This window comes from Anastrepha ludens, chromosome 2 (assembly GCF_028408465.1).
Source record: "Anastrepha ludens isolate Willacy chromosome 2, idAnaLude1.1, whole genome shotgun sequence".
Taxonomy (NCBI): Eukaryota; Metazoa; Arthropoda; class Insecta; order Diptera; family Tephritidae; genus Anastrepha; species Anastrepha ludens.
Window position 1 is genome coordinate 125,745,515 of NC_071498.1, and position 26,834 is coordinate 125,772,348.

Below are 26,834 nucleotides of genomic sequence, written 5' to 3' on the forward strand. Positions count from 1 at the left end.
AACGAGCGGCTTAAGATTAGTAACGAAACATTCCATACGTTAAAATACAATAATAACAAAAGCCGAAATAAAATTGTGGAAGAACAAAAAATCACACTCACCATATGTGCATACAAACATGTGTTGTTGTTGTTTGCTGACTTTTTAAACCTTTCGAGTATTAGCCATTCCTGCAGCTCTTCAATCTTTTGCCTTAACAATTACTAGTTCATTATTTGTTTTGTCTGTTTGTATCTAAATATTTTTTAGAATATTTTTGTTTTTGTTTTTTGTTATGCTTTATGTTGTGGCTAACCAGTACACCGCGATGCGTCTCATTCGCGTTTAGTAGAAAGTGTTTCGAATTTCGCTTCGAATGTTCAAGTGTACGGCACTGCAGTAACTCTTCTGTTTGCTTAGAAGTTTATGCGAAGACTGTCGAGAGCAATGCTTGCAAAAACTTTTGTAACCGACTTTACCCACTACGACCGCACACCAGCAGAGCGCTGCCCCATCAGGCCAGCTGGCAGCCTTCGCTCCGCGCTCACAAGCACGCCACTACTAGATTGACTCCAATACCGCCAACATCAGCTAAACTGGCTTCAGGCATTCACTTTACTTTGTCTGCTGCTTTGCCGGTCGTCTATGACCGAGTGCTCGCAATCTCAACGCTTCTCATCGCGTGAGTGTGAGCCCACCCTATTGTGGTTGAATTGAGAAACAAATTACAAAACAAACAAAAAAACTAAAAAAAAAAGTCGTATGAATTAGTGAGTTGCAAATAAAATGGAAAACAAAGTTTCAAATAAATTGAAAGAAAAGAGCCAAAGTAAAGAAGATAAACAAGAAATAATATGCATATATATGTATGTAAAAAAGCCATACGCCTCAACTCACCACAAATTCCGCAGAGGCGATTCACCGCCACATTGCGATCGCTTACATATCCACATTTGAATTTGTGTGTGCTTGTTAAGGCAGGCGCGGCCCTTGCGACAGCATGCCCTTGCCGAGCTCTCTATGACTTTTTCAAGTGCTCTAGTGTTAGACTTGTGATGGGTTTGGGGCAGCGGAGGCGCTTGCAAAGTAAAATCACTTGACTTTAAATCAACTTTAATTAGTTGAAACAACGCAAGATGCCAGCGAGCATGCGCGACGTCAACAAATATGCCGGAACATCGATTGAAGCTCAACAATTTGTTAAAATTAATTTATATAGGCGCATGCTATGTTTTATTGTTAACATACTCACTGTTGCTCTACATTGGACCCTTCGAGAATGGTACTCAAGTGTAAAGAAAAGTGATCAAGATAGTGAGAAGGGCATCACTATCTAGCCTGGATGTTGGTATTACTTCGACTCAACGATTATTCTTAAGTACTTATGCAAAGTAACGAAGCTTTAACATTTCTGGAAAACGGTTTCCGTTAAGATTGGGTAGATGTGGCTGCCCATAGAGAGGGCACACTTGGACGATAATGAAAAAATCGGGTATTTGAGATACCATTGTAAAGAGATAAGAGGGTTGAGACGAAATGAACGATTGTATTTGGTGAAAACGGCCGAAGTATGACTGATTTAAGGTGGTGTTAGCCGTACCGTACTGCTGGTGAAGTTCATCAGGTTTTTAATATCAAAGCCAGCTAAGGTGAATGTGTTCATTCTCCATACGACTGACGCAAAAAGTACTCGAAGTAATGGCGAGTCTCACAGCATGTATACCTCGCGGCTAATACCTCGAAACTCGAGAGCTTAGATTGTGCAAGACCCACACGTGGCCAGAAAGATCTCGTGACCTTATAAGTCTGTGTACTTTCCCAGCGTTCGCTGAGTTGACGCGAAGCCCTCTCCTCCAGGATCAGACCACAGGTAGACCAATTTCGAGTGCACTATCATCGAGCTCAGAAGCCTGATTACCGTGTGGCTATCGGAGTAGATATTAACCTTCGTGCAAATTATTACACAAGTGAGCAGCCAATTAACTCCTTCATCAATTGCCGCTACCTCTGCTTAGGATGTTTGATGGAATTGCTGGAATGCAATTCCGTTTTATGGACGTTCGGCAATTTAGGTAAAGATGGAATTTAGAATGCCTTCGTTCCTTTCATATGTACACCACACAAAGGATCCTCTTGCAAAATTTCAATCACATCTGCAAGTCTACGGGACTTAAATTGCTAGTAATTTAAGCCTTATAAGGAAGAAATTTACCGCACTTCGTGAGGTTGCTCACGGTCTTATGTGCCCTCTACTCACCTCAGTACTTCATCCAAGCCCAGTGCCCTTATTAAACTTAAGATAGAACTGGGTTGGGCTAAGCGTTGTGCCTTTCTTCTGGTTGCAGATGGCCGAAATGTGTCAATCTTCTCCGAGCTATAGCGACACATCCAAGAAGAAGGTGTATTGAAGTCTTCGGGAATTGGTCGCAGAAACGATAAGAGTCATTCTTTGATAAACTTCTGTTGATTTCACTCGCCCTGAAAGGACTGCGCATGACGTAGCCTTCTCCCTTAGACTTAGCTCTTCACTCATAAACTTCTCCTTGGTGGTATGTTGGTCGATAGCAAGGAAGAACTCCAGTTTTACTGGAAGCAAGGCCACAACCAGTCTAGCCAATGCGTCCGCTACTTCGTATTGTCCGGATGCGATTGTGCGTTGCTAAGAAATTCAGTTTCTCGATACACTCAAGGACCATTAAGGACTTAACCTCACAGGATGATAATACCTTGAGCGCCGCCTGGATGTTGCTCTGAATGGCTACTCGCTCAGAAGATTACTGGGAGATTACAGTCTAAATTGATATCTGCACATAGCAGATGGCATATACCTCCGCGTGGAATATCCTGAGAAAACTACCCATCGACACAGAACGCTTTGTTTTGGTACTATATATTCTAGCGCCTTTGCCTTGAAATGCAATAAAGAATCTTCCTTGCCAACAAGTGCTACTTTGGTCTCAGTAGGGAACTGAGTAGTAAAGTCATTTCTCGACGAACAAAACTAACTCTCTACATCATGCCCTTTCTAACGTGTGGCGCAGAAGCTTAGACGATGACATCATCCGATGAGGTATGACTTGAAGTGTTTGAGAGAAAGATTCAGCGGAAGACTTTTGAATTTTTGCACATTGGTAACGGCGAATGTCGGAGGCGGTGGAACAATGAGCTGTATGAGCTTAACGGCGACTTTTTTTCATACCCGAGTTTTTTTACTGATAGTGGCATAGACATAGTGCAGCAAATAAAAATCCATTGGCTTCGTTGGCTGGGCTATGTCGTCCGAATGGATACAAACGCTTCGGCTCTGAAAGTATTCGATGTGGTACCAGCTGGAGATAACAGAGGAAGAGGAAGACCACCTCTTCATTGGCAAGTACAGGTGGAGAAGGACTTAACTTCACTTAGTGTGTTCAACTGGTGTCGGTTAGTACGAGAAAGAAACGACTGACGTGCTTTGTTAAACTCGGCCAAAATCGCCTAAGCGGTTATTTCGCCAATTAAGAAGAGTCTTCTGGTGTCTTCGAACCATCTTTATACTAGGAGTTTCCTTTCAAACTCCAGTTTACTTTATCGTCCAGTTCAATTCTGAATTTCTTCTCATATTTGGTGACTTTAGTCAAGGTTCATCAGCAACTCTGTATTACAAAACTTATCGATTACCGCTTTAATACCGTAGGAAGTAAGCGATCGGCATCAGCTTGTTCGCTTTACTCATAAACCAAGTCCCTACCTGATTTCATGCCTTCCCAGTATAGTCTATTTGTATAATCAACAATTATTCATATCGTTAACTTTCTCTTGTTCTTCATCCCATTGTACCTTAATTGTGAGTCTATTACACTGAGACAATTGGCTTTTCGGTATTTGTGCAATTGAAATTGTTGGCGTACTTTGGTTTCTGCCTACATACATACCTAACGTACAACTGAATGTGAGGCTTTTGGATTTAGCTCTGTACTTAAGAGCACTGAAGAACTTCACAAGTGCAGCCAATTGGAAAATTCCAACTTAAATTAATTGCTGCAATGGTAACGCAGCTGGTTTTCAACAAACCAAGCCAACGAATCTGAAATGGGCTGAAGAACAATTGTGATAGTTGCTGCTTCGGCCAGCAACAAAGGGGCCTTTGAAAAGATCTTTGATCGGTGCTTAGGAGGAAAGTGGGCAATAAAGATTCTGCCTTAAAATATGAATACATAAGTATGTATGTATGTATGCGAACACACAAGCATTCATTTCCTTATAGCATAAAATCGGTAAACACAAGGCACATTAAACAGCACAAGCAGCAGTAAAGCAAATGTAATAAAAGCAATGCATTTGGTTTTTGCTTCTGGGCCCAAGAATGTCAAAATTTATAAGCAAAGATTGATAGTTTAGAGTAACTTAAGCAAAATTTGCTAATTTGGAGACCAAATAAATAGAAAAAAATTAAAATTGTAACCCTGCTGCTGCTATCAGTTTTATGGGTCTTCGGTTACCATGCGTTTTATTATTGCTAAATATAAGTTTGCTGGATTAAAATAATTTGAATTATTTTGTAATGCCTAATTTGGAAATAAGAGTGAATCAAAACTACTATACCAAATATGGGCCCAAATGGGTTAAGTATATTAACTAGGACTACTTTCCCGGTAACCCTATATACAAAGGGGTATTGTTTTATCAACTGATTATTGCTTCAATGTAAAAGTGAGAGTATTTGTATTTTATTTTCCTCAGTATCCCACCAAATCATATTTATAGAATCGATATCACCTGGACGAACAAACTGGATTTCGCCCTCACCGAAGCTGTGTTGACCAAGCCAACACTCTAGAACAATCAGTTGAGGGGCGCTCCTTGCTTTACATGTTGTTCGTTGTCTTTAAGAAGGCGTTCGAAGTAATCAAACGATACTCAATATGGCTGGCGTTGAGCCCTTTACTCTGAACTGACAGTGCTCCACAGTGGCAACATCAGCGACCCATTCACCACCAACCCAGGTGTAAGGCAAGATTGTCCCCTGTCGCCCTTTATCTTCACTATGTTCCTAGACGACGTTATGAGCTAATTGATGCGGCACAAAAGAGGTATCATAACATACAAAAGGATTTCGAAAAGCTTATTTTTTGGAAAAGCGCAAACAAAATTTTAATATAAATTTGAAAAGTTTATTATACCTGCTGATTATAAATAAATCGAAAGGGCCACACCAATTTGGTATTAACTACCTAAAATAAATATTTACGAATTTCAAGGATGATACATTACAAGGCTTGACTATACCAAGTAGTATTTTGAGAGTAACAGCGGCTGCCACCTTATCGAGAATTCGACAGCAGCATTTTGTCCACTTTAGCCCCAGTGCAATAGACGCAGGATTCTGAAAGTCCCGGGGACTCCACGCTATTCAATTTCCAAAGTCGTAGCTGTGTTCACCGGTCATTGGATAGAAAAGTTAGGTTTGCTATTTAAACGGCATTGCAGAAGTGGTGGGGACTTTTCAGAGAAGGATACGAGTATTGTTCAGCACTTTCCCTGTAAATGTCCAGGTTTGGCAGCTAGGCGATTAATGTCAGTGGGTGCTCCTTTCTTTGACAGTCTGAGACAATGCGCCAAACTAAATCGCATCAATTTTCTCCACTACATCAATAGCTCTGGCTGGCTGTAGATATCTGTCAGTTGGAGGTCTCATAATGGTATCAAAAACTGCGCTTTAGTGCTACTTGGGGAGTGTCAGGGGGGTACTTCAACCTTTTCACCTACCTATCTTCCTGTGACCGCTCATTTTACACGTATTTACACACTTATTGAATCAATCGTTGTGCTGATGGCAACGAAGTGGCATTAGCAATGGCTGTGTTGATATTTTCTTATATCATCAAAGTACAGGGTCCGACACTCGAAGTATAACTAACTTCAGGCCGATGCCCGTGCATGAGCTGTTAGTTGGTTAAATGACAGTCCTGAGTATTGTTTACAGGCGCATGGAAGCATTTTGCTGAGAGTAAACGCGAAAAAAGAAAATCAGTAATGTATAGTATTTCAAACGTAATGGTGTGATTGCATTATATTTGGCTGGAAAATCACAACCAGGAACAATTCCTGAGCTCGAGCACCTTAAAGTAAATACAGGTTTTGTTTATCGCACTATTACTCATTGCAATGATACTGGTAGCATCGCGAAACGTCATGGAGGTGACCATCAAAAGATTGCCACGTCACGTGAAACGGTTCAAAACGTGAAGAAGCGACTCGAGCGAAGACCCCGACGAAGTACGAATCAAATGGCGAAATAACTGAAAATATCTGACCGTAGCATCCGCCGTATACTGAAAAATTATCTCAAAGTTAAGATCCATGTCTCAAGATCCAAAAGGCGCATGATCTCCCACCAAAGCAGCAACAAGTCAGACTTGAGAGAACGAAGGAGTTGCTTCGCTTGGTCGAAAGCGGTCAATTTCCGAACATTGTGTTTTCTGCCGAACACATTTTTCAAATTGAGCAATTCGTAAACTCCCAAAACCGTAGGGTTTGTTTGACCGACCCTTGATACGAAAATTTGAGTCATCGATTGGCCACCAGGGGCAGCAGCCGCCACAGGTAATGGTTTGGGCCGCTGTAACCGCAGATGGGTGCTCTCCAATCGTTTTCATCGAGCCTGGCGACAAGGTAAATACGAAATATTATCGGGAAAGTTTTCTGGAGGTTGCTTTGAAGCCGTAGGCTGACAAAAATTTCGCTGGCAGACCATGGGCGTTTCAACTGAACTCGACACCGTCTCACAGAGCTCGAGTGAACCAAGAAAGGCTAAAAAACAACGTTCCGAACTTCATAACGTCTACACAATGCCTCTCTAATTCACCAGACTTGAATCCAATGACCATTTTGGAGAGCAAGGTCCGAACTAAAAGATTCATCAGTCTCGAAGCGCTGAAAAACGACATTGTCCGCGAGTGGGCCAAAATATCTGTGTAGAACCAAGAATTATTTTCCAAGGCAGCACAAGCTGCTGTTGAACCGAAATCCTGTTGTTTGCGGCGAAATGACGACAAAATCCTGTAGCCTGAGACGAAATGAGTGCAAAGTCAAAATTCTTAAGGAAACCAAAATCCTGCAGCTCCAGCAGAAACGACGACAAAAAATATGAGCTAATTTATTCACTTCGAATTACGATTTATAATTTTTTCCATCCATTTTCAAAAAAGTTCCCCTTTATATACAAAAAAAAATTTGAATCAAAGCCTACTTATTTCTACAGAAAAACAGAGCCTACTTATTTTCACAAATAACAAGTGCCGGACCCTGTAATCTCAGTTTGGTCATAAGCAAACCGCTGTCACAGCCCATGTGACGCCAGCAAATCAGTTGGTTCCTTCAGATTCACTGAGAGACGGTTCCTCTTCTGAACACTTTTCACCATGAACCAATTCTGGTTGAAATTTTATACCAAATATTCGATCTCAACGCTGCAGATTCCATTAATGACTAATAATTATTACTCTGTGGTTTTTCTCTTCTGCGGGGAGTGTACATTTATTTTTTGTTATTTATTATATTTGTTTCATTTTTTTCTTATGCAGGCTACATATACTTTTCAGTTACGTTGTGTTACGAAACATAACGCAACATTACATTACATTACATTACAACAATAACATACAATAAGACATCGACGCAATTACAATACAATACAAATTACAATTGGAGTATCCAGAAGGACGAGGAAAGTGTCGTATTTTTGCATGACGTAAACTTTGAAAGGCTAAGAAGATATTTAGGTACACTAAACATTTATTTAACCGTTAAAAATTTTACGTCACAGAACCATACGACACTTTCAACCCCTAGTGCAGCACTTAAATATTTCTAGATATTCCTAGAACAGCGCATTTTGCAAACGCGAAACACTTTTATTTGCCTACATACTACACGTTTTCGCTAATACATACAAACATATACATAACACATGTAATAATTATGTTATGTTGTGTATGGTATTATAACATTTCTTAAATGTTTCTTATTGTTTTTGTATTTGTTTTTGTTTTTGCTTTATTAAACGTTCATTTGGTTCGAAAAGTTGAGCACAATTTGTAATCGGTTGCTTATGCGATCGATCGAAGACTTTTTGCACGGACTTCGTGAAAGTTAATAAATACATACATATACATGCATATGCGTACATTTGAATTATCATGAAATTTACTGCTTCGTAGTTACGCTTAAAATACTAGAAACCTATGTTTTCCATCAATTACGAAATTATTTTAAATTTCGAAAATTTTAAGTCCTCGAGCCGCTAAGTTTTATGTCGTTTAAAATTTTTATTTTATTTTTTTGTTTTGTTTTTTTGTTGTTGTTGTAATTATTTTGGTTCTCCAGACACATGAGTTGCGAATTTTTCTCTTTTTTGCCGTTTTATCATATGTATATATTTCTGTATTTTTTGCTTACATTTAATTCTCTCGTTTTTAACGATTTTATGGACTGTATTGTGTCAGCGTTATTTTTCATTTTTCATTTCTCATTTATTTGTGGTTTTATTTTTTGTATTTACTACAATACATTAATCTAATTGTACAATACATAAATTCTATACATCTAACTACTTTGTCTTACACAATTACGTGTGTGTGTGTAAATGTTACCGAAGACTTCATTAATGAATATGCTTGAACGTGTAAACGAAAAAAAAACTCATCTCAACAGAAGAAACATTTTGAAATTAACAAGAAAATAAGATGCTTCACCGTAATCAAATTTAACCAAAAATAAATTATTTTCAATAAACATTTTATTAAACTGAGAACTATTTGTATGGAGATTTTTATAGCAGGCCAGTAATTAGTAAATTAATTTTAAATCATAACTATTTTTTATTGAATTATTAATATGAATGTAAAATAATTGAATAAAAAATATATACGCACAGATCCAAGTAGCACAGATGAATTTTATAAGCACCTTGCTGCCGCAAAGAATGACAAAGAAATCTGTAGAGCTACAAAATTTAGGCACAGAGACACCATGGACATAAAAACGACCAAATTTATTAAAGTTGAAAATGGTGAGCTTCTAATATCTGATATTGAAATTTGCAACAGATGGATGGAAAATTTCAATGCATTGCTCAGCGAAGAAAATCCAAGTAAACAAATCTTAAAACTACCATGTATGCATCGAAGGCCCCATCCCGGAAATAACATCAGACGAGATGGAACAAGGGCTATTTAAAATGGCCAACGACAAAGCAACAGGGCCAGATAACATACCAGCCGAGGTATGGAAAAGTTTGGTTCCAACGGGCATCAGCTTCCTAAACTCCTTATTTAGTGACATACAAAACGGGAAAATCCCCAACAGCTGGCGCAGTAGTCCCATTCTATAAAAACAAAGGCGATGTGGGAGACAGAGCAATCAAGTTAAAAAGTCATTTTTTTAAGATTTGGAGCGAGTGATAAATAATAAATGAGTTGATACAGATCAGTAAGAACCAGTGTGGTGGCTCTATGGCTGGCAAATCTACAACAAATGCCATCCACACAATAAGAATACTAGTGAAAAAGTGTAGAGAAAATAAGAAAAAGATCTATTTTATTTTTATTGATCTGGAAAAAGCCTTCGTTAGAGTACCCAGTAAGCTTATATGGCAGGCTCTCAGAGCACAGAAATTACCTGTATACTACGTCAAAGTAGTATAGGAGATGTATGACAATGTAATAACGGCGAATGCGATGAGTTTGCCGTAAAAGTACGGTACACCAAGGTTCCGCATTGCGTCCTCTTCTATTCGAACTGGTCATTGACTGGCAGCATTCAACGCGACGCCCCGTCAACCATATTGTGGGCAGACGATACTGTGCTAATGAGCGAAGATGCAAATGATTTCCAAGTCACACTCAAGCAGTGACATAACAACTTTGAGTCGCATGGCCACCCTAGCCGAATGTTGATGCATGACTACCATTCGGAATTCAGAGAAAACGTCGGTTCGAATCTGGTGAAAGACCAAAATGAAGAAAAAGTTTTTTCTAAAAGCGGTCGCCCCTCGACAGGCAATGACAAACCTCCGAGTGTATTTCTGCTATGAAAAACCTCCTCCTAAAAAATATCTGCCGTTCAGAGTCGGCTTGACGCTGTAGGTTCCTCCAATTGTGGAACAACATCAAGACGCACGCTACAAATAGTAGGAGGAGCTCGGCCAAACACCCAAAAAGGGTGCGCTGCAAGTTTTCCACCCTCTCAACAACAACAAGCTTAACATCAATTTTGTTGAACGGCAGCCCACTGGAGGAGGCCCCCATGTTTAAATACTTAGGCTCCGTTATAACAAAACACTGAAGGCTTAACTTAACTTAGACTTAACGAAGGCGTGCAGCATAGTGTTAACTTTGTTACATGGAATCGAATGCTGGGCTATAAAATGCTGGTCAAACTTCAAACGGTAGAAATGGTCAGCCTCGGTCACAATGCTGGACAGAGTGTCCAATCGGTTAATTCGTTGAAGTCTTAAAATCGCGCCGATTGAGCAAAAAATACAATAAAGTCGTCTTCGCTGGAATGGAGACGTCTAGGGGAAGCATGAATCAGATATGACAAAAAACGTGTTAAACATAGCCACGGCGCCGAGGAAGCTGGGTCGACCACATCATAAATGGACGATACAAATAGAAAGTGATATGAAACTTGCGGTCTTAAACACCGAGACTAACCAGAATCGAGGAGTCTGGAGATTACGTACTAGAAAAGCTGACCTCAAGTGAAATGAGATAAAAGCAAGGAAGAAAAAGAAGAAGATATATTCACACCCTTCTCTCTCTCGGTCACATTTGGTTTATGTAAATGTTTGAATTATATTTGCCTTGCATTGCAGATGAATTTTCATTTTGTAAAATCTATTAGAGATTTTATTCCGTATACTGTCAGCGTCGAAAGAAATTGTTCGATACATATTGCCAAGTTTTGACTATTTTTTTTTCTTCTTCTTCTTCTTATTCTTTTATTATAGGTTTTCAGCTGTTTTTCTTCACACAATTACATAGTTATAAATTACAAAGTATTATTAAAATTCAAAATGACGAAATATTATTGTTATTTTTTGTTGTTTGTTATGTATTTGTTGTTTATATTTTTTTTAATTTCGATTATTTTTCCATAAAAATATAGCTCATACTACAACAAAAACTATATAATACAAGGATTTGACTTTAAAATTATAAAAGCAAATTTTCATAAAAATTTCAAAGTTTTTATTCAGAAGGCTGAGAAAAAAATCGGGTATTCTATTTTATAGCTCATTAAAGAGACCAGACGACATTGTCAAATTAGCAGAACGTTATGGTCCACTTACAACCTCAAACAAAAGTCAACATTGATAAACATAAAACGACGCTGGTTTTTGGTCTGTCAAGGAACAAGCAGCCAAAATGGGAACTCCTCACAACACACACTGTCACAGCTGTAAACAACCAGAGAAAAAGCAAACGATTTTCGTTCCCACGACAGTCGGTTCTACGTAACCGGAACGAACCGGATTTATATCCGGCCAAGGACTGTCACTTCAGCAACATTCCCCGTATTTGTATGCGGACTATTTATGCTGCCACAACAACAACAACAAACGATTTTCCATTTCCTCTATGAATGCCTTGCCTTATGGAAGGAGAGAATGTCAACCCTTGGCAAACCACTGTTCGAGAATCTTGAACAACTGTCTGGCTTAGATGTCAACAACCTAATAAGGTTCCTACGCAGCGCAGACTTGATACATTCAGATTCATGCTGTAAGAAATTGTTAAATATGTTGGTAGCGAGGATGTGGCAACAAAATAGTGCGGAAGCGCTAGTTGGATTCTGGATGAATCACCACTTCAACCAACCAACCAACAACTTTCGAGCAATTTTATCTTTCAAATCAAGTTACATACATAGCAGGCGCCTGGGTTTATAATTTGTATACGTGTAAGTGCGCTCATATTTAGTTGTTAAGAGACTTTATGATGCGCCTCAAGAGCTTTGATGCACCTTTCAAAGAATCTCCCTTACATGGAATCGGCTAAGTAAATAAACACAACGCTGTTCAGGAGGGTGTTTCGCAAGAAAATAATCCCCACGCAGAAAAAATTAAATCTTAAAACTAATTTAAAAAATTCATAATTTGATGAGATATTCTATGATGATTGTCGGAGGTCATTTGAGTTCTCGCAACTACATTTACGCTCGTGGCAAGTGCAAATGTAGTAAATACGTTTGTAAACAACGTCGTCGAAATTCGTAAAGCCAGAAACAAGCGCCAAATGTTTGCTTAATTTTTATATAGTCTACTCTTTATTTTATTTTGTAAAATTATTTAGTGCAATTTTTCGGTTGTGGCGTAAATTTTTGAAAAACAAAAATATTTCACTCAGGGCTTGGCAAATTTCGGCGTCGACGTTTAGTTGATGTGCTTTTGGAGTGAACGTTTAGCAGTTTGCAAATAGTACAATACATGGATATTAATCTTAATTTTTATTTGAATGTATATCCCTTAATCTTTACATATACACACAGTTCCATTCTATAGTGGCAATTTTAACTTTGCATTTTCTAAGACACATTTTACATTAAAAAAACCGCAACATTTGTTTTGACAACATTTTTCAAAGCATCAATTTTCTCGTTAACTCTACATTTGGCATTGCATTTTTTTGTTTTTCTTTTGTTCTGATTGTTTTACTTTTATTTTTTCTTTTTTAAATTTATTTTTTATATTTCTTCTTTTATTATTGTTCGGGTAGGTTCTCATATTTTGTTTCTTATTCGAATACCTTTGTATGTGTGTATGTATGAATGTACAATACATATAAAGCCAACATTGAATGATTCTGATTCATAAACATATTTACATATTCTTTTAATGTCACTGCGACAATTGCTTAAGTCTTGTAATCTACCAGCGCACATACATACATACATATGTATGCACATAGGTACATACTGTGGGATCAATAGATGGTCCAGGAACGGGCCGTGCTATGAATACGAGTTCATATTTATAAAATTAGCCAACGCATAACTGTGAGAAAAGTATTTTATAATTTTTATAAATTTTTTTCACTTATAAAACTCTGGATTTTTAAACCATCGAATGCATCTGAGACGAATATAATTACGAAAATATGCATTGTAATAGGCCGCATGAAATTAATTTAAAAAGAAAAATTTTAAATATACTATACTGCAAATATACTTGGTACTAAGTGGCACAAAATTAATCACCCTATGGGCAGATATTTTTTTCAAATCGAGAACCCAGTACGAAAAAAAATATAACTCGACACAGTGCAACAAAGCGAAGCCTCACACACAAAGAAACAAGAAGACGACTAGTCATGAAAGCTGGCTACAAATATGGTGGACCCGTCGTGGGCCCTTCCGAAGTAATGCAGAAAATATAAGTAGTCACGGGAAGGGTGTCTCCCCAAAAGGAGAGAAGGGATCGTTTAAAAAAAAATCACCATCATCATCATCAGCATAACATTTACAGCTCGAGGTGAGCCAGTGCTTCTTCTACTATTGCGCTGCATACGTTCCATGGTTTCTTCTTGCGCTCAAGCTGCGCAGCTCGTCTCCCACATCATCTTTCCGGGGTGGGTCACATACTAAAGATGATCTCAAAGCCAAGCCTTACAAGATCCAAAAGGCGCATGATCTCGCACCAAAGCAGCAACACGACAGACTTAAGAGAGCGAAGGAGTTGCTTCATTTGTCAAATTAAGCAATTCGTAAACTCCCAAAACGATAGGGTTTATTTGTCCGACCCTTCATACGAGAATGTGAGTCATCGAATGGCCACCAGGAGGCAGCACACGCCACATGTAATGGCTTGGGCCGCTGTAACCGCAGATGGCCGCTCTCCAATCGTTTTCATCGTGCCTGATATCAAGGTAAATGCGAAATATTATTGGGAAAGTATTCTGGAGGTTACTTTGAAGTCGTGGGCAGACAAAAATTTCGGTGGCAGACTCGACACCATCTCACAAAGCTCGAGTGAACCAATAATGGCTAAAAAACAACGTTCCGAACTTCATAACGTCCACACAATGGTTCTCAAATTCACCAGAGGCGAACCCGATGGATTATTCTCTTTGGACCATTTTGGAGAGCAAGGTCCGAACAAAAAGATTCACCAGTCTCGAGGCGCTGAAAAAAACCATTGTCCGCAAGTGGGCCAAAATACCTGCAAGTCACATCCGGGTAGCTTACCACTCGTTTCTGGATCGTCTCAAGGCAAAAGATGGTCATATCGAGCAAAAGTAAATTGATTCTTAATTTTGTATTATTTTTACTTTGAATTGAATAAAAGTTATTTTCCAAACTAAATTTATTGCCTTTTTAATTGGTTACACTTCGAGTGCCGGACCCTGTAATTAAATGGGTCATAAATGAATAAACAAAGAAATAAATAAATATGGAAATAAAAAGTCGTTTTATGCTCGTTGTCAAGGTGGCATTCCACTTTTCCATTTAGTTGTGTATTACCGAGTGTTAACAATGGAAGTCAACAAAGAGAGAAAAGAGAAAATTGGATACATTTTATAGTTTTTTTCAATATTCGAAGCTTTTTAGTAGTCATAGCATCGCACTGGAGCTAAAGATCGACTATAAAACAGTTTTAAAACGTTTTATGAAAATATTTTTTCGTACATTCAGCTAACTGTGTGGCAAATCTTCCGAAATTAGAACATTTCAAGAATTCGAATTACACGAGAAGGAAAGTAGTTCCTATTTGTGGGCGTCTAATGCAGATATGTGCTATCTATTAGCTATGCGTTCATACGACTAACGAATCACCTAATTTTGTTTCACTCTATTCTTCATACGTTGACGAGTGATTGTGCAGTCGGTGTCGGTGATTGATTTCGGACTTTGGAGTATATATGTTTTCAGTTTTTAAACACTATTTTCTCAAGAACTATGCAAATCCCTTTATTCAGATAGTTTCTACTCGAGCTACATACGTCATGAATTTTCGATATATCTGTATAATTAATAACTGAATGAGAATCTTTTTCTTCGACGCAAACGTTTTGTATCGATTTAATAAGCCCCATTGGATGATTCAAATTTATTATATACGGTTCTCCAATAATGAGAGCTCAAAATAAAACAGTAAAGTAAGCTGTGTGAGGTATTAATGATTTTTTTTATAGGCCCATATATGCTACGGGAAGGATGATTCCATATGTAGAAGTCCACGCAAGTGGGGAAAGTTACTGATCGCCATTCACTTGGGAGTGGCCAGGACGATTCTTCTGCATTTGATTCAAGCAGCTCACAACTTCGAAGATTAACCCGAGGATCCTCTGGGTAGCTTCCGAACACCTGTTCGGGAGTGAGCCAACGTGAGAAGGCGAATCATTCAAGGATAGCTAGAACTTCCAACTCTGATGACGACCCCTGCAAACGAACTAAGGACTATGATTTGAGGGCATGCACCTGGAATGTCCGGTCCCTTAATGGGGAAGGTGCCTCTGCCCGGCTGATTGATGTCCTCGTGAGAGTAATGGTTGACATCACTGCCATTCAAGAGATGCGATGGACGGGTTAGGTTAGGTTAGGTTATAATGGTTGCCCAGAGAGTAGAGCCCACTTGGACGAAATAGTTTGGTTCGTCCTTTGTGATACCATTTAAGGACATAGAAGGGGGAAGAAGGGAAGGGATGGGGGAGTGGTGAGTGATTGTGGACTACGAACGGTGACTAGTCCGAGGTTGTGTTAACCTCATTATGCTGCTGATGTAGTTCATCAGATTTTTGTTATCAACACCTGCTATATCAGCAGGCGCAGAAAAGAAATGAGAACCAAGATACTTGAATCTTAGTCCCGCGAAGGCTGGGCAGCTAAGGAGCATATGCTGAGATGATTCCACCTCATCCTCCATGCAGCTGTCGCAAAAAGGACTCGAAGTGATTCCGAGTCTCACAGCATGTGTACCTCGCGGACAGTGCCCCGTGATGATGCCCACGAAATTTGAGAGATGACATTTTGTCATTCCCAGGATATCCCTCGAACGCCTCCTATCCAAACGTGGCCAGAAGGACTTCGCGACCCTACACGTTCGTGTACTTGCCCAGCGTTCGCTGAGTTGGTGCATAGCCCATCCTTCCAGGAGTAGAGCGCAGGTTGTCAAGGGGATCCCGATCCTCTCCTTTCGCGGGCACATTGCCTCACAGGTCCCCTGTCTGGCCAGCTCGTCGGCTTCGCAGTTTCCTGCAATGTCACTGTGACCAGGTACCCAAATTATCGATGGACGGGACAAGGCAAGAAAAACTTAGGACCTTGTGACGCCTCCTACAGCTGTCATGTAAAAGAGCGCAAATACGGTGTCGGGTTGTGGGAGAGAAGCTTCGTCGCCAAGTACTGTCGTTCACTCCGATAGTGACATCATCGGCCTTAACAACGCGCTGTTAGTTCTGCCTTCTCCAAACTGGACAAAATGAAGTACCTCCTGTCATGAAACGAACAGTCGGCGCAATCGCGTACCACGTCACTGTTGACAGTTATAATTTCGAGGATGTAGAGGACTTCGTGTATTTAGGAACCAGCATTAACAACGATAATAATGTCGGCCTTGAAATCCAACGTAGAATATCTCTTGCCAACAAGTGCTACTTTGGACTAAGTAGACAATTGAGTAGTAAAGTTTTCTCTCGACGAACAAAACTAACACTCTATAAGGCTCTAATCATGCCCGTCCTAACGGCTATGCGAAATGACGTTTCTTAATACCAGCAGCGCCGTCATAATTGGGAATAACTTCTCCGAGCTGTTTGATACCAAACGAGCATTCAGACAGTATGACTCGCTGTCATGTGACATCTCTAGCCTGATGCTGGGAAAGATCGTTCGAGCCGCAGAACTTAATTGCGTAGACATAGCGCAGCGAATAAAGATCCAGCACTAGGTCATGTCGTCCGAATGGATACAAACGCTCCGGCTCTGAAATTTTTCGACGCGGTACCAGAGGAAGGCTACCTCTGCGTTAGAAAGATTAGATGGAGAAGGACTTGGTGTGTCCAACTGACGCCGATTAGCACGAGAAAGAAACTGGGCCAAAATCGCTTAAGCGGTTATCGCGCCAATTAAGAAGAAGATATGCTACGAATATTATGTATGGGATATGACATTGTTGAAATACCCGCACGAAGGGTACAGATTCTAGGGGCCCATTTTCACTGAATTCGGTACACAGACCCGTCTCACGTAGAGAAATGGCCTGAGTTATTTTTACTTTGAAGGCATCGGGCGATTGTGGCTCATTGGCATGGACCTACTATACGAGAAAATCCGAAAAGAAAAAGTCTAGCACTCATACAAGGTGGCGCAAAATTAATTACACTACCGAAAAAGGTATACTTTTTGCAAATGGCATCGTACGTCTATCATAGTTGGTACTTGTGAACAACATAAACTGCGCAGTATACAAATGGGCAAATAGTGGAACGTGTTAAACTCAAAATAAAGATTTCCAACACACAAAATTATGTTTTGTTTTTTATTTAGTAAAAAGTTATTCAAAAACAAAACCGATGATTAATTTTACGCCACCTTGTACGTAATAAAATTGTAAACACCTGTAAACACCGAGAAGTCCCTATTAGAAAACCCTATGCATGGTACTCTCGTCCTTTTGGAACAATTTTTGTTAAATGTTTTTCATTTGACTTTTGGTTTTTGTTTTTTTTTTGGTTTTTGTCTGTATTTTCGTTTTGTGCTCAGCGAAGGCAACAATATTTTTTAATTATGGAAAAATTGTGCTGTGTGAATTTCAAGTGTTGATTGCGTTATTCCTTAACTTGTCTCTGCTATTACAAGTTCATATAATATGTCCTCGAAGTCAGTTTCCTGTTTGATATACGATATGAGTCGAAAATATTTTATTTTTATTTTTTCTCGTTATTATTATTTTTATTATGCTTTCTTAACTATTGCATTAGCTTCTTTATTCAAATTTTCCGCTGTAATTTTGTTATTAAGTTAAAATTTTGTTGATTTTTCTGATTTTCCTTCATTCTATCTCATTTACATACATATGCCTATGCATGTTTAAACACAAAGACGATTTATTTGTTTTGGTTTGTGGTCGGCTTTTTTTCGTGTGGTTGTGTTTGGTTTTTTGGTGTTTTGGTACAATAGTTTTTTGTTTTTATTATTTTTTTGTTAAAACATATTTATATATATTTTATTTCCGCTTAATTTTTTTTCTTTATAATGTGTTTTGCAAGGCTTAATTGACAATTGTGAAGGAATTTATTTTCTACACTCATTTTCAATTAGCCGTGATTTAGATGAGAGTATGTAGATCAGGAGAGCGTTAAAACTCACACATGTGCAGATATGTACACATACAGACTGACACATATAATATTATATAAAACGTAAGGTGAGTATGAGGTTCGTAGTTGCTCTCAACAAAATTCAGGAGTTCGTAAAAAAACATCTTATTAAGCCTTGTTCTGATATTTTCAGGTATCTTTCTCTAAATTTGCCACGATTAAATAATCACCCCTATTTTTCATATACACATTAAATTTTTTACATATTTTCGTTAATAACTAACTTTTCTGGTATTAATGAAGGTGGAAGAAGAGTATTTAAAAGTTCGTACCGCATATTGGGAGACCTGGTACGATCTACCATGAGCTTCGTGAACAGATTTATTTATTTTCTTCAAAGTAAACTTTCACAATTTCTAAGCGTTGTTATGGGGTTAAACGATTCATGATGACATGCCATACCTTACTGTAGAGATATTTTAAATGTGCATTGCATTACTTTGAAAAAAAAAAATCAAATCCGAACTTAGACCACAGTAGAAGCACTCATCTCATGTTTGAAGTTATGGTTGAACGGTTGAGAAAATAATTTGAAAATATTTATTATTTAGAGATGAGTTTAATCAAGAAATTTGTGCACCAAACTTGGTTATGGCAGATCTAGCAGTTTGTGCGGTATGTCTGTAAGTCAAAAGGTGTATGGGGTTTTCAAACTGGTGTCATGCAAAAATAAGCATATCAGCTTTTGATCGAAATATTTTTCGTAGGCTTATAGGACACAAAAGGTCCGTTCGGTTGAAGTGTCGGCCACAACAAAAAATAAATTACAGAAACTCAAAAACGAGTAATATTATTTTTATACAATATCATTTTACAATTCAAAGAGGAAATGTGGAAATTCTTCAAATTTAAACATTCATTTACTGAAGTTTTTCAGAATCGGTGATCCCAAATAACATTTTTTGTAGATATACATTTTTTTTGCAGAACATTTTAAGTCCCGATGCTATTGCCGTATTCTGCAATATATGTAGTTTGTCATATTTACTCTTTAAGCCAGTTTTATAAATAAATAAAATATTCCTGACATTTTAATAAACTTTCTAGAATTTCTGCTCAAAAATGATGAAGAAGATCGATACAAGTTGGGCTCGTGTGTGGATTGAAATGTTCCGCAAAAATCCCTCGCTAAATTTTACTCTAGGCCGCTGAAAATATTACCATTAATTTTAACATTAAATTTGTTGAAAATAAATCCGATTCCAATGCGACTCTGTAGTAAAGAGAGAATACACTAACATAATATATATGTATGTATACAAATTCATATTGTCTTAAATTTAACATGTCATTTTTCTTCTTTTTTTTTTTTTTTAATTTGAAGTCAGTTACTTAAATAAAGGATTTGAACAAAATTTATGGAAAAAGTTTATTTAAACTGTAAAAACCAATCGGGATGAAGTGGAGCAAAATCTTAGTTGGGGTTTTACTACCACTTAAGAATACCAACATTTCAGATTTTAGGTCTCACATTGCTCTTCAACCGAACTACAAATCAATTGTGCACTTCACAATGCATTCATAATTTTAACATTATATGCACACCTGATTTTATGTATTCCCCAACAGTCGTTATGTGAGTCAAATTTTATTGTTGGCCACTTTGTTGTTATAGGTCAACAACAAGTGGTGTTCTCAAGCGGTCCCCCAACCACGCTCGACGCTGCTTAATTTCGGTGATCGAACGAGACCGATGTTTTCAGCGTGGTATGGTCAAACACAGCCAAACGCTTGACATAAGTGTATGCGCCAATCATTTATTTTTATTTAACCTGCATTTTGTGTCGTTTACTGTCGAATTTTTCTCTTCATTGCCATAAGATTTCCGAATTCGTATTGATACAAGTGCATTTAAACGAATACAACATAGAGCCTGAGAGCCAGTTAAGGCGTTTGGGTGAGTAAAAAAATGTCTTGCATACGCAAAGGGGTAAAAATTCTGTGTACTGAAATGTTGAAATGTTTCTATGTAATACAAGTGACTGTGTAACCTTTTGTGATTACTTAAATTTCGTACGCTCTTGTGATTTCCGTTGTGTCATTATCGGTGCTTGCGCTGAAACACTGCGACTTGCCAAGAAATCTGCGTCTGTGCTGCTGGTGCTTTTGAGGTTATTTGGTGTAGGAAGGAACACTAGTTGCGGGCGATCATCAGCCGTCAACCAATCACCAATTATGTTTTCTTTTTGTTGCATTTTTTTTTCAAGTTATTAACTGTTTGCGTGGAGACATTTTTTTTGCTGTTGTTTGATAGTACATACGAGCAATGATTGTTGATATTTTGCGTACTATCGTCCTGCCACGAATTGGTGTTTTGGTTGGCTGGTTGGCGTTCGTGGTTGGTGGATTTATACATAAGTTTCATTTTCTTTGTATACACTTTTTTATGTTCGAGTGCTCGGGAACACTAGTTATGGTTGCTGAGTTATATTTTTATAGATGAATGTATGTATATGTTGTTGCTTGTTTGGTTTGCTTACTCCCTAATTATTTCATATGCTGTTCATTTATTTTGCTTTAACCTCACATAAATGTTTTGCAGTTATTTTGCGCTTTTGTTGCTCGCCGTGTGCTTGAAATTCATAATAATTTATATTGTTTCTTTTTTTCTACATACAAACATTTTTTTTTTGTTTTGTTTCTTATTTGCTCATCATGTCTACTACATACATACATATTTATCGCTATATACTATGTAAATTTGACAATTGGTTTTACATTTTAACGGAGAACATTACCAGCATGTTGCTCGTGGTTTGCCAATTTTTTTCACTAAAACTAGTTGTTTTTTTACTTTTTTCAATTGGTTTTCTTTTTGTATGTTTTATTAATAATTTTATCTCTCGGTACGTAAAAACAGTAAAAAATCGAAAAATCATTTAAAAAATCTATAATCAATTCGGCATCTCAAAAAACTTTGCATTGTCAATTAAATGTTGCTCATATTTCGCATTGTTGCTTGGTGGCGTTTCCTTGTGTACAACGATTTCTTTGTGTTTTTTATTCATTTCAATACATCACCCACTTTTTATATCTTTCAAAATTATTTGGCAGATCAATGAGTTTCTTTTTTTTTTTTGCTATATGTTTGGTAACTTTTATAATATACCACGTAATTATTTTTTTAGTATTTTTTTTTTTAATTTTTTGCAAACTTTACTACTGTTTCTAAATTCTTTGTGTTCGCTCTGTGTTTCTCACACACATAATACATATACACATGAAAATAAATATTTTCTATCTGCTGAAAATGCTTGATCTAGCCAATGCACTACTATTTTTTGGGCTTTCATTTTTTCTTTTGCTTGTTTTCTTTTTTTATTTCTGTTTTGTTTTACTTGGTTTTCAAGTATGCGCTATGATTGGTTAATTTCAACTACAGCTATGACGACGTCGTGTGTAAACATCCCTACAATATACACATTAAGTAATACTAATTCCCAGCTTCACGTCCCTTAGGTGCTCCCGGCGCCTAAATGAGGGTCAGTGTTTTTTGTTTGTCCCTGCTGCCCTTTTTTGTGGCGTCTTACAAAAATTTGGCATCTTATGAAATCCATTGAAATACTCTTATTTGTATTTTGGCTAGTAAGTTATCAAGTTCGCCGCATTCCACTCGCAGGTTGGTTCGCTTAAACGAAGGCGTTTATAAAATGCAAAAAATCTAAATTGTCTCGCAGTTGAGAACCCAACTGAAATTCGTTCTCGTATTACCCGTAATTTTAGTTAACATTTAATTCAATATTTCTATATCTATATATATATATTTTTTTTTAATTATTTTTCTTTTGCAGTTTGGCTCATTCTTGACTCGTGTGCAGCGAAAGTGTGAAAATATTTCAAAGTGGAAGGTGAGTCCTTTTTACGTTTCTTGAGCCCTTATGAAAATCTAAATTTATTTAACTTATAAGCGTTCGAGTGCCTTTGCACTCACTTTCTAGGGTGGGGTGGTTATAACTCTTTTCAAATTTTTCATTCTATAATATTTTACTCCTTTCTGTTGATCATTTTTCTCTTCCTCCTACTCTTCCGCTTCCTCTTGCTCCTCATACTATATTGCTTTTTGTGGGCTCATTCGCGTTATTCGCGCTTAAAATATGAAGTCCCCACAATCCATGGCGTAGTCAAAGTCCTCACCGCCGAGATCTTCCACGCCTGTCGAATGGAAATCGAAGCCGCCAATATCGGTGTGGTAGACGGCGCCACTACAAGACGTGTCCACAAGATTGGTGCAGTGCGTGGTGGGCAGTGCGTGTAGGGTAAAAGTGTCCTCACACTGCGACCAAGTCAAACCTGCCGAAAGGGAAGACAAATACATTTAATAAGTGTGAGGGCTTGATGATATGGAAGGTTTTGAAAAGATTTGACTAAGTAAGAACATTTTATATTTAACAATTAAGACGAATTGAAACTTATTACAGAGAAATATGAGTTTTTATAATATTTTAGTATCTATTAGTAAATCGGATTAGCTTCATTAAATTAAGAATGCACCATATTTTGATTTTAGTTCAAGCTAAGCTAATCAAAATCTCCTTCAATTTGTAGCCTATATTTTTTTTAAACAATACAAATCAAACTTTAGAACTGTATGTTAGGTTTGTTATACTTGCTGGTCGAAGCCTCGACGAGACATTTTGGTCGATATCAGACCAGAGCCCTATTTAAACGAAAAAATGCTTCGCTCAAGATGTGCGTACTTTTCGTGAATTTTAGGAGTCGATCACGCTCTAGTTCAGGGATACATCATAGTCTTACAAAAATGAAAGCACCCAGGTAGCATAGTCTAGTTTTCGAGTATTTTTTTGTACTCGGCTCATTACATTTCTTATAAGTATCGTGGAGAGTTAAATTTAATCGATTCAGTATTCCTATCTTCATATGCGCGTATACACATGGTCCTAGCAACTTTGCAATTGGCCATCTAAGCCATTTGCCTTTCGCCTTTCTCAACATGGGTTCCTTTAGTTCTTTTTGAATTGCGCGCAGGGATCAGTGATGGTAAATGTAGGGAAAATTCCCTACATGTAGGGATTTTTGTCGAAAAATGTGGGTGTAGGGAAAAGAAGGACAGATTTTTTTAAATTCTGTAAATGTAGGGAATTTCCAAGAAGGACAGAAAAAATTTTAAAATAGCGGGGTAAAATTAAAACAGTTCATTTAAAATAAAAATCCGCAGTAAGATTTCATGCCAGACTTATTTTCCTCTTGGCTGCATACTTTTAAAAGCGTTAATACATTGCCTTTTTTTACTTCGTTAACGCTAGCACGATTTTTTCTTTGCGCGAAAATTGTTAGTTGTCCCACGTTTTCTGGTGCTTTTCACTTTTGAAGTAAGTTTGCAATTATTTTAGTTTTAGCTTTTTTTATATTTAAAATGCATATAATATATTTTACAGAAATGAGCTCTTCGACTGACTCTTCGGAGGAACACCAGGAAAAACAATGCAAGTATCGGAAACAAAAGTTCAATAATAAGTGGCTTGAGGACGAAATTTTAGTGGCTAGTTTGAAGCTGTGGCTAACGATCCATTCAAATGCAAATGCACTGCGTGCGACAAAGTTTTGAGCTGTGGCAAGTCTGATTTACAGAAGCACGCCGAAACAAAAATGCACCAAAAAATACTAAGGCAATTAAAAAGACATCTAAAATAGAAATTTCGAAATAAGACTTAGTATGTTCTTCGCTGAGCATAATGTTGCGCTGCAAGTGGTGGACCATTTAATCCCACTCTTAAAAGAAATCGTGCCCGATTCTGAAATAATAAAAAAATCTGAGCTTGGAAGAAAGAAGTGCACCAGCATAATAAAAAATGAATTGGCAAAAGAAGAAAAATACAATTTAGTTAAAAAATTAAAAGTAAACAAATTTTCCATAATGATCGAAGAGAGCACAGACATCGCACTCAATAAGCGTATGTGTCTCATGGTGAGATTTTTCGACGAGGAAAGCGAGCGGCTTGTGGTTAAGCTGATGGATCTAATTCCAATAAGAACTGATTGCACTGCAGAAGCTCTGTACGGAATTTTTAAAAATCTTAAGCAAACAATTCAATTTTGACGTTGCATTATAGTGTAAACACAGGAGAAAAAATTGTAGGGAATTTCGTAGGGAAAATTTGTTGTAAGCGTAGGGAAAAGTAGGGAATTTTTTTGGGCTGTGTAGGGATTTTTCAAAAAACCATTTACCATCACTGGCAGGGATTTAGTACCTGGCTTATATGATCCCCTGCAAATCTCGCGCCTTCTTTACCCATTTCGTCCACTATCTCATTTCCCTCTATGACTTTATGCCCCGGAACCCACTATATCCAAAGCCTGCAATTACGAGCGAGCTTATTAATGTCTTCCTTGCGTTCATGGACATTTTTTGATAATAGACAGTATGTTTTGACTATCTACGTAGAAGTTTGTTGCCAAGTTAATTGTTGCTTTTGTACATGCATACTCTGCTGCTTTCTTCCAGCAAAAATTTCAGCTTGAAACACAATGCAATAGTTAAGGTGTTTGAATGACTTTTTGATGCTTAGGTCCACATAATATATGCCAGCGCCAACCTCCTCTTCTATTTTGATCCATCGATAAATGTATCAATGATGCTACTTCTCGGAACTACGCCTTTTAGCTATCCATCGTCTACGATAAAGATCTTTAGTGGTTTTTCAAAACTCGAACTCGAAACCTCAATAATAGAAGAGGTAAACTGATCGGTTGCTTGTAGACTCACAGCTGAGTTTGCAACCCGATTCCCCGCATAGAGATTAGCAATAGAACTGTAGACCTACACTACATGGGGAATGGGCTTTCAATGAAGAATTTCTTTCGAGGTTTTCTCATTGCGAATCGAGGACAACGCTGTTAGAAACACTTTCTTAAAAAGAAAGAATTTTTTTACCTTCGTTTACTTTACTTCAATTACTTTTTGCACTATAGCAATTTATGGATTTATCAACTTAAAAAAACCTGTTAACTTAACCCATCGTTTGATACCAATAACGAATGAAGCCAATTTTACTTGTCTTCAGTTGGAGTGAACTGTATACCTGAAAGCGCATACGGCGTTGACCTAAACAAGTGGAAATCATAAGGGACCAGGTCTGGTAAATAAGGTAGGTGCGAGAAGATTTCCTATTTACAGTTCCGTAAAAATTTTTAACCGGTATAACAAAATAGGACCGTGGGTTGTGATCATGAATAGTTCGGCACTCATGACTAGACGCATATTCTGGTCGTTACTCGGTGTATCAGGATCGTGACAGCTTCACCACGAATGTATCATTTCCTTCTGCACCTACCAACAACACATCATCTTCGCAAAAGGAATATTTGGCGTCACAGTCGAAGTATTGAGTTCGCTGGGCTTCACATATGATTTGTTGCAGTTATCATATATATATATAATTGGCGCGCATACCCTTTTTGGGTGTTTGGCCGAGCTCCTCCTCCTATTTGTGGTGTGCGTCTTGAAGTTGTTCCACAAATGGAGGGACCTACAGTTTCAAGCCGACTCCGAACGGCAGATATTTTTATGAGGAGCTTTTTCATGGCAGAAATACACTCGGAGATTTGCCATTGCCTGCCGAGGGGCGAACGCTATTAGAAAAAACTTTTTCTTCGTTTTGGTGTTTCACCGAGATTCAAACCTACGATCTCTGTGAATTCCGAATGGTAGTCACACACCAACCCATTCGCCTACGGCGGCCGCCAATCATACTGCGTCCCTATTTCGTCCACAGTTATGAGTGCCAATGCTTTCACGATGCTTAAGTCATACTGAAGAATTGTCTAGTACAAATTGCACCATCTTTTGTAAATATCTCATTTTCTGGTTATACAGGGTGGGCCAGATAGCGTTTGCTTTTTGAACTACCTATTTTTTTGAGAATGGTAACACAAATGACATGTCAAATGTGTTCATAATTTACTTAAAGGTTTGATATTTACGAAATGGGACGCTATACGGTTGAACAAAATTGGGAAATATTGAAAACCTATTTCCAAACTGGTGAGTCTTCTTCTTCTTTTCTGATTTTCACATCGGTGGTCGTCAATAAGCAAAATTGTCAGGTTTGGGGCTCAGAAAATCCACACGTTACTGTAGAGAAGCAAATGCATCCACAACGAGTCACTGTTTGGTGCGGTTGTTGGTCTGGCGGCATCATCGGACCATTTTTTTTCGAATATGAGCGAGGAGCCGCGGTTACAGTAAATGGCGAGCGTTACCGTAACATGCTCAACGAGTTCTTTCAAAAAATTGAAGAGGATGACATGGGCGACATTTGGTTTCAACAGGACGGTGCAACTTGTCACACTGCTAAAGTTACACTCGAACTTTTGGCTACCGTTTTTGAAAACCGAAATTCCGAAATCAATTGGCCGCCTCGGAGCTGTGATTTAAGCCCGTTGGACTATATTTTGTGGGGAGCCGTTAAGGACAAATGCTATGCGAACCATCCAGAGACGATTGATGCTTTAAAACACGATATCGAAGTTGCC

General features: G+C 38.0%; 2 protein-coding genes across 3 annotated transcripts in view; both read right to left on the minus strand.

Moving 5' to 3' along the window:
* LOC128855268 (zinc finger C2HC domain-containing protein 1C) overlaps positions 1-536 on the minus strand; it is a 29,188-nt gene extending 28,652 nt beyond the window's left edge. Inside the window, exon 1 of one of the 2 annotated variants that reach the window (XM_054090014.1) lies at positions 102-536. In XM_054090014.1, coding sequence (XP_053945989.1) covers positions 102-104 — 3 coding nt within the window. In that variant the 5' untranslated portion in view covers positions 105-536. The remainder of the gene's footprint in view (positions 1-101) is intronic. The other variant, XM_054090012.1, reaches the window with a different exon arrangement.
* Positions 537-17,049: 16,513 nt separating this feature from the next.
* Positions 17,050-26,834, minus strand: part of LOC128855270 (uncharacterized) — a 47,603-nt gene continuing 37,818 nt past the window's right edge. The window contains exon 8 of the mRNA XM_054090019.1: positions 17,050-22,631. Coding sequence (XP_053945994.1) covers positions 22,429-22,631 — 203 coding nt within the window. The 3' untranslated portion in view covers positions 17,050-22,428. The remainder of the gene's footprint in view (positions 22,632-26,834) is intronic.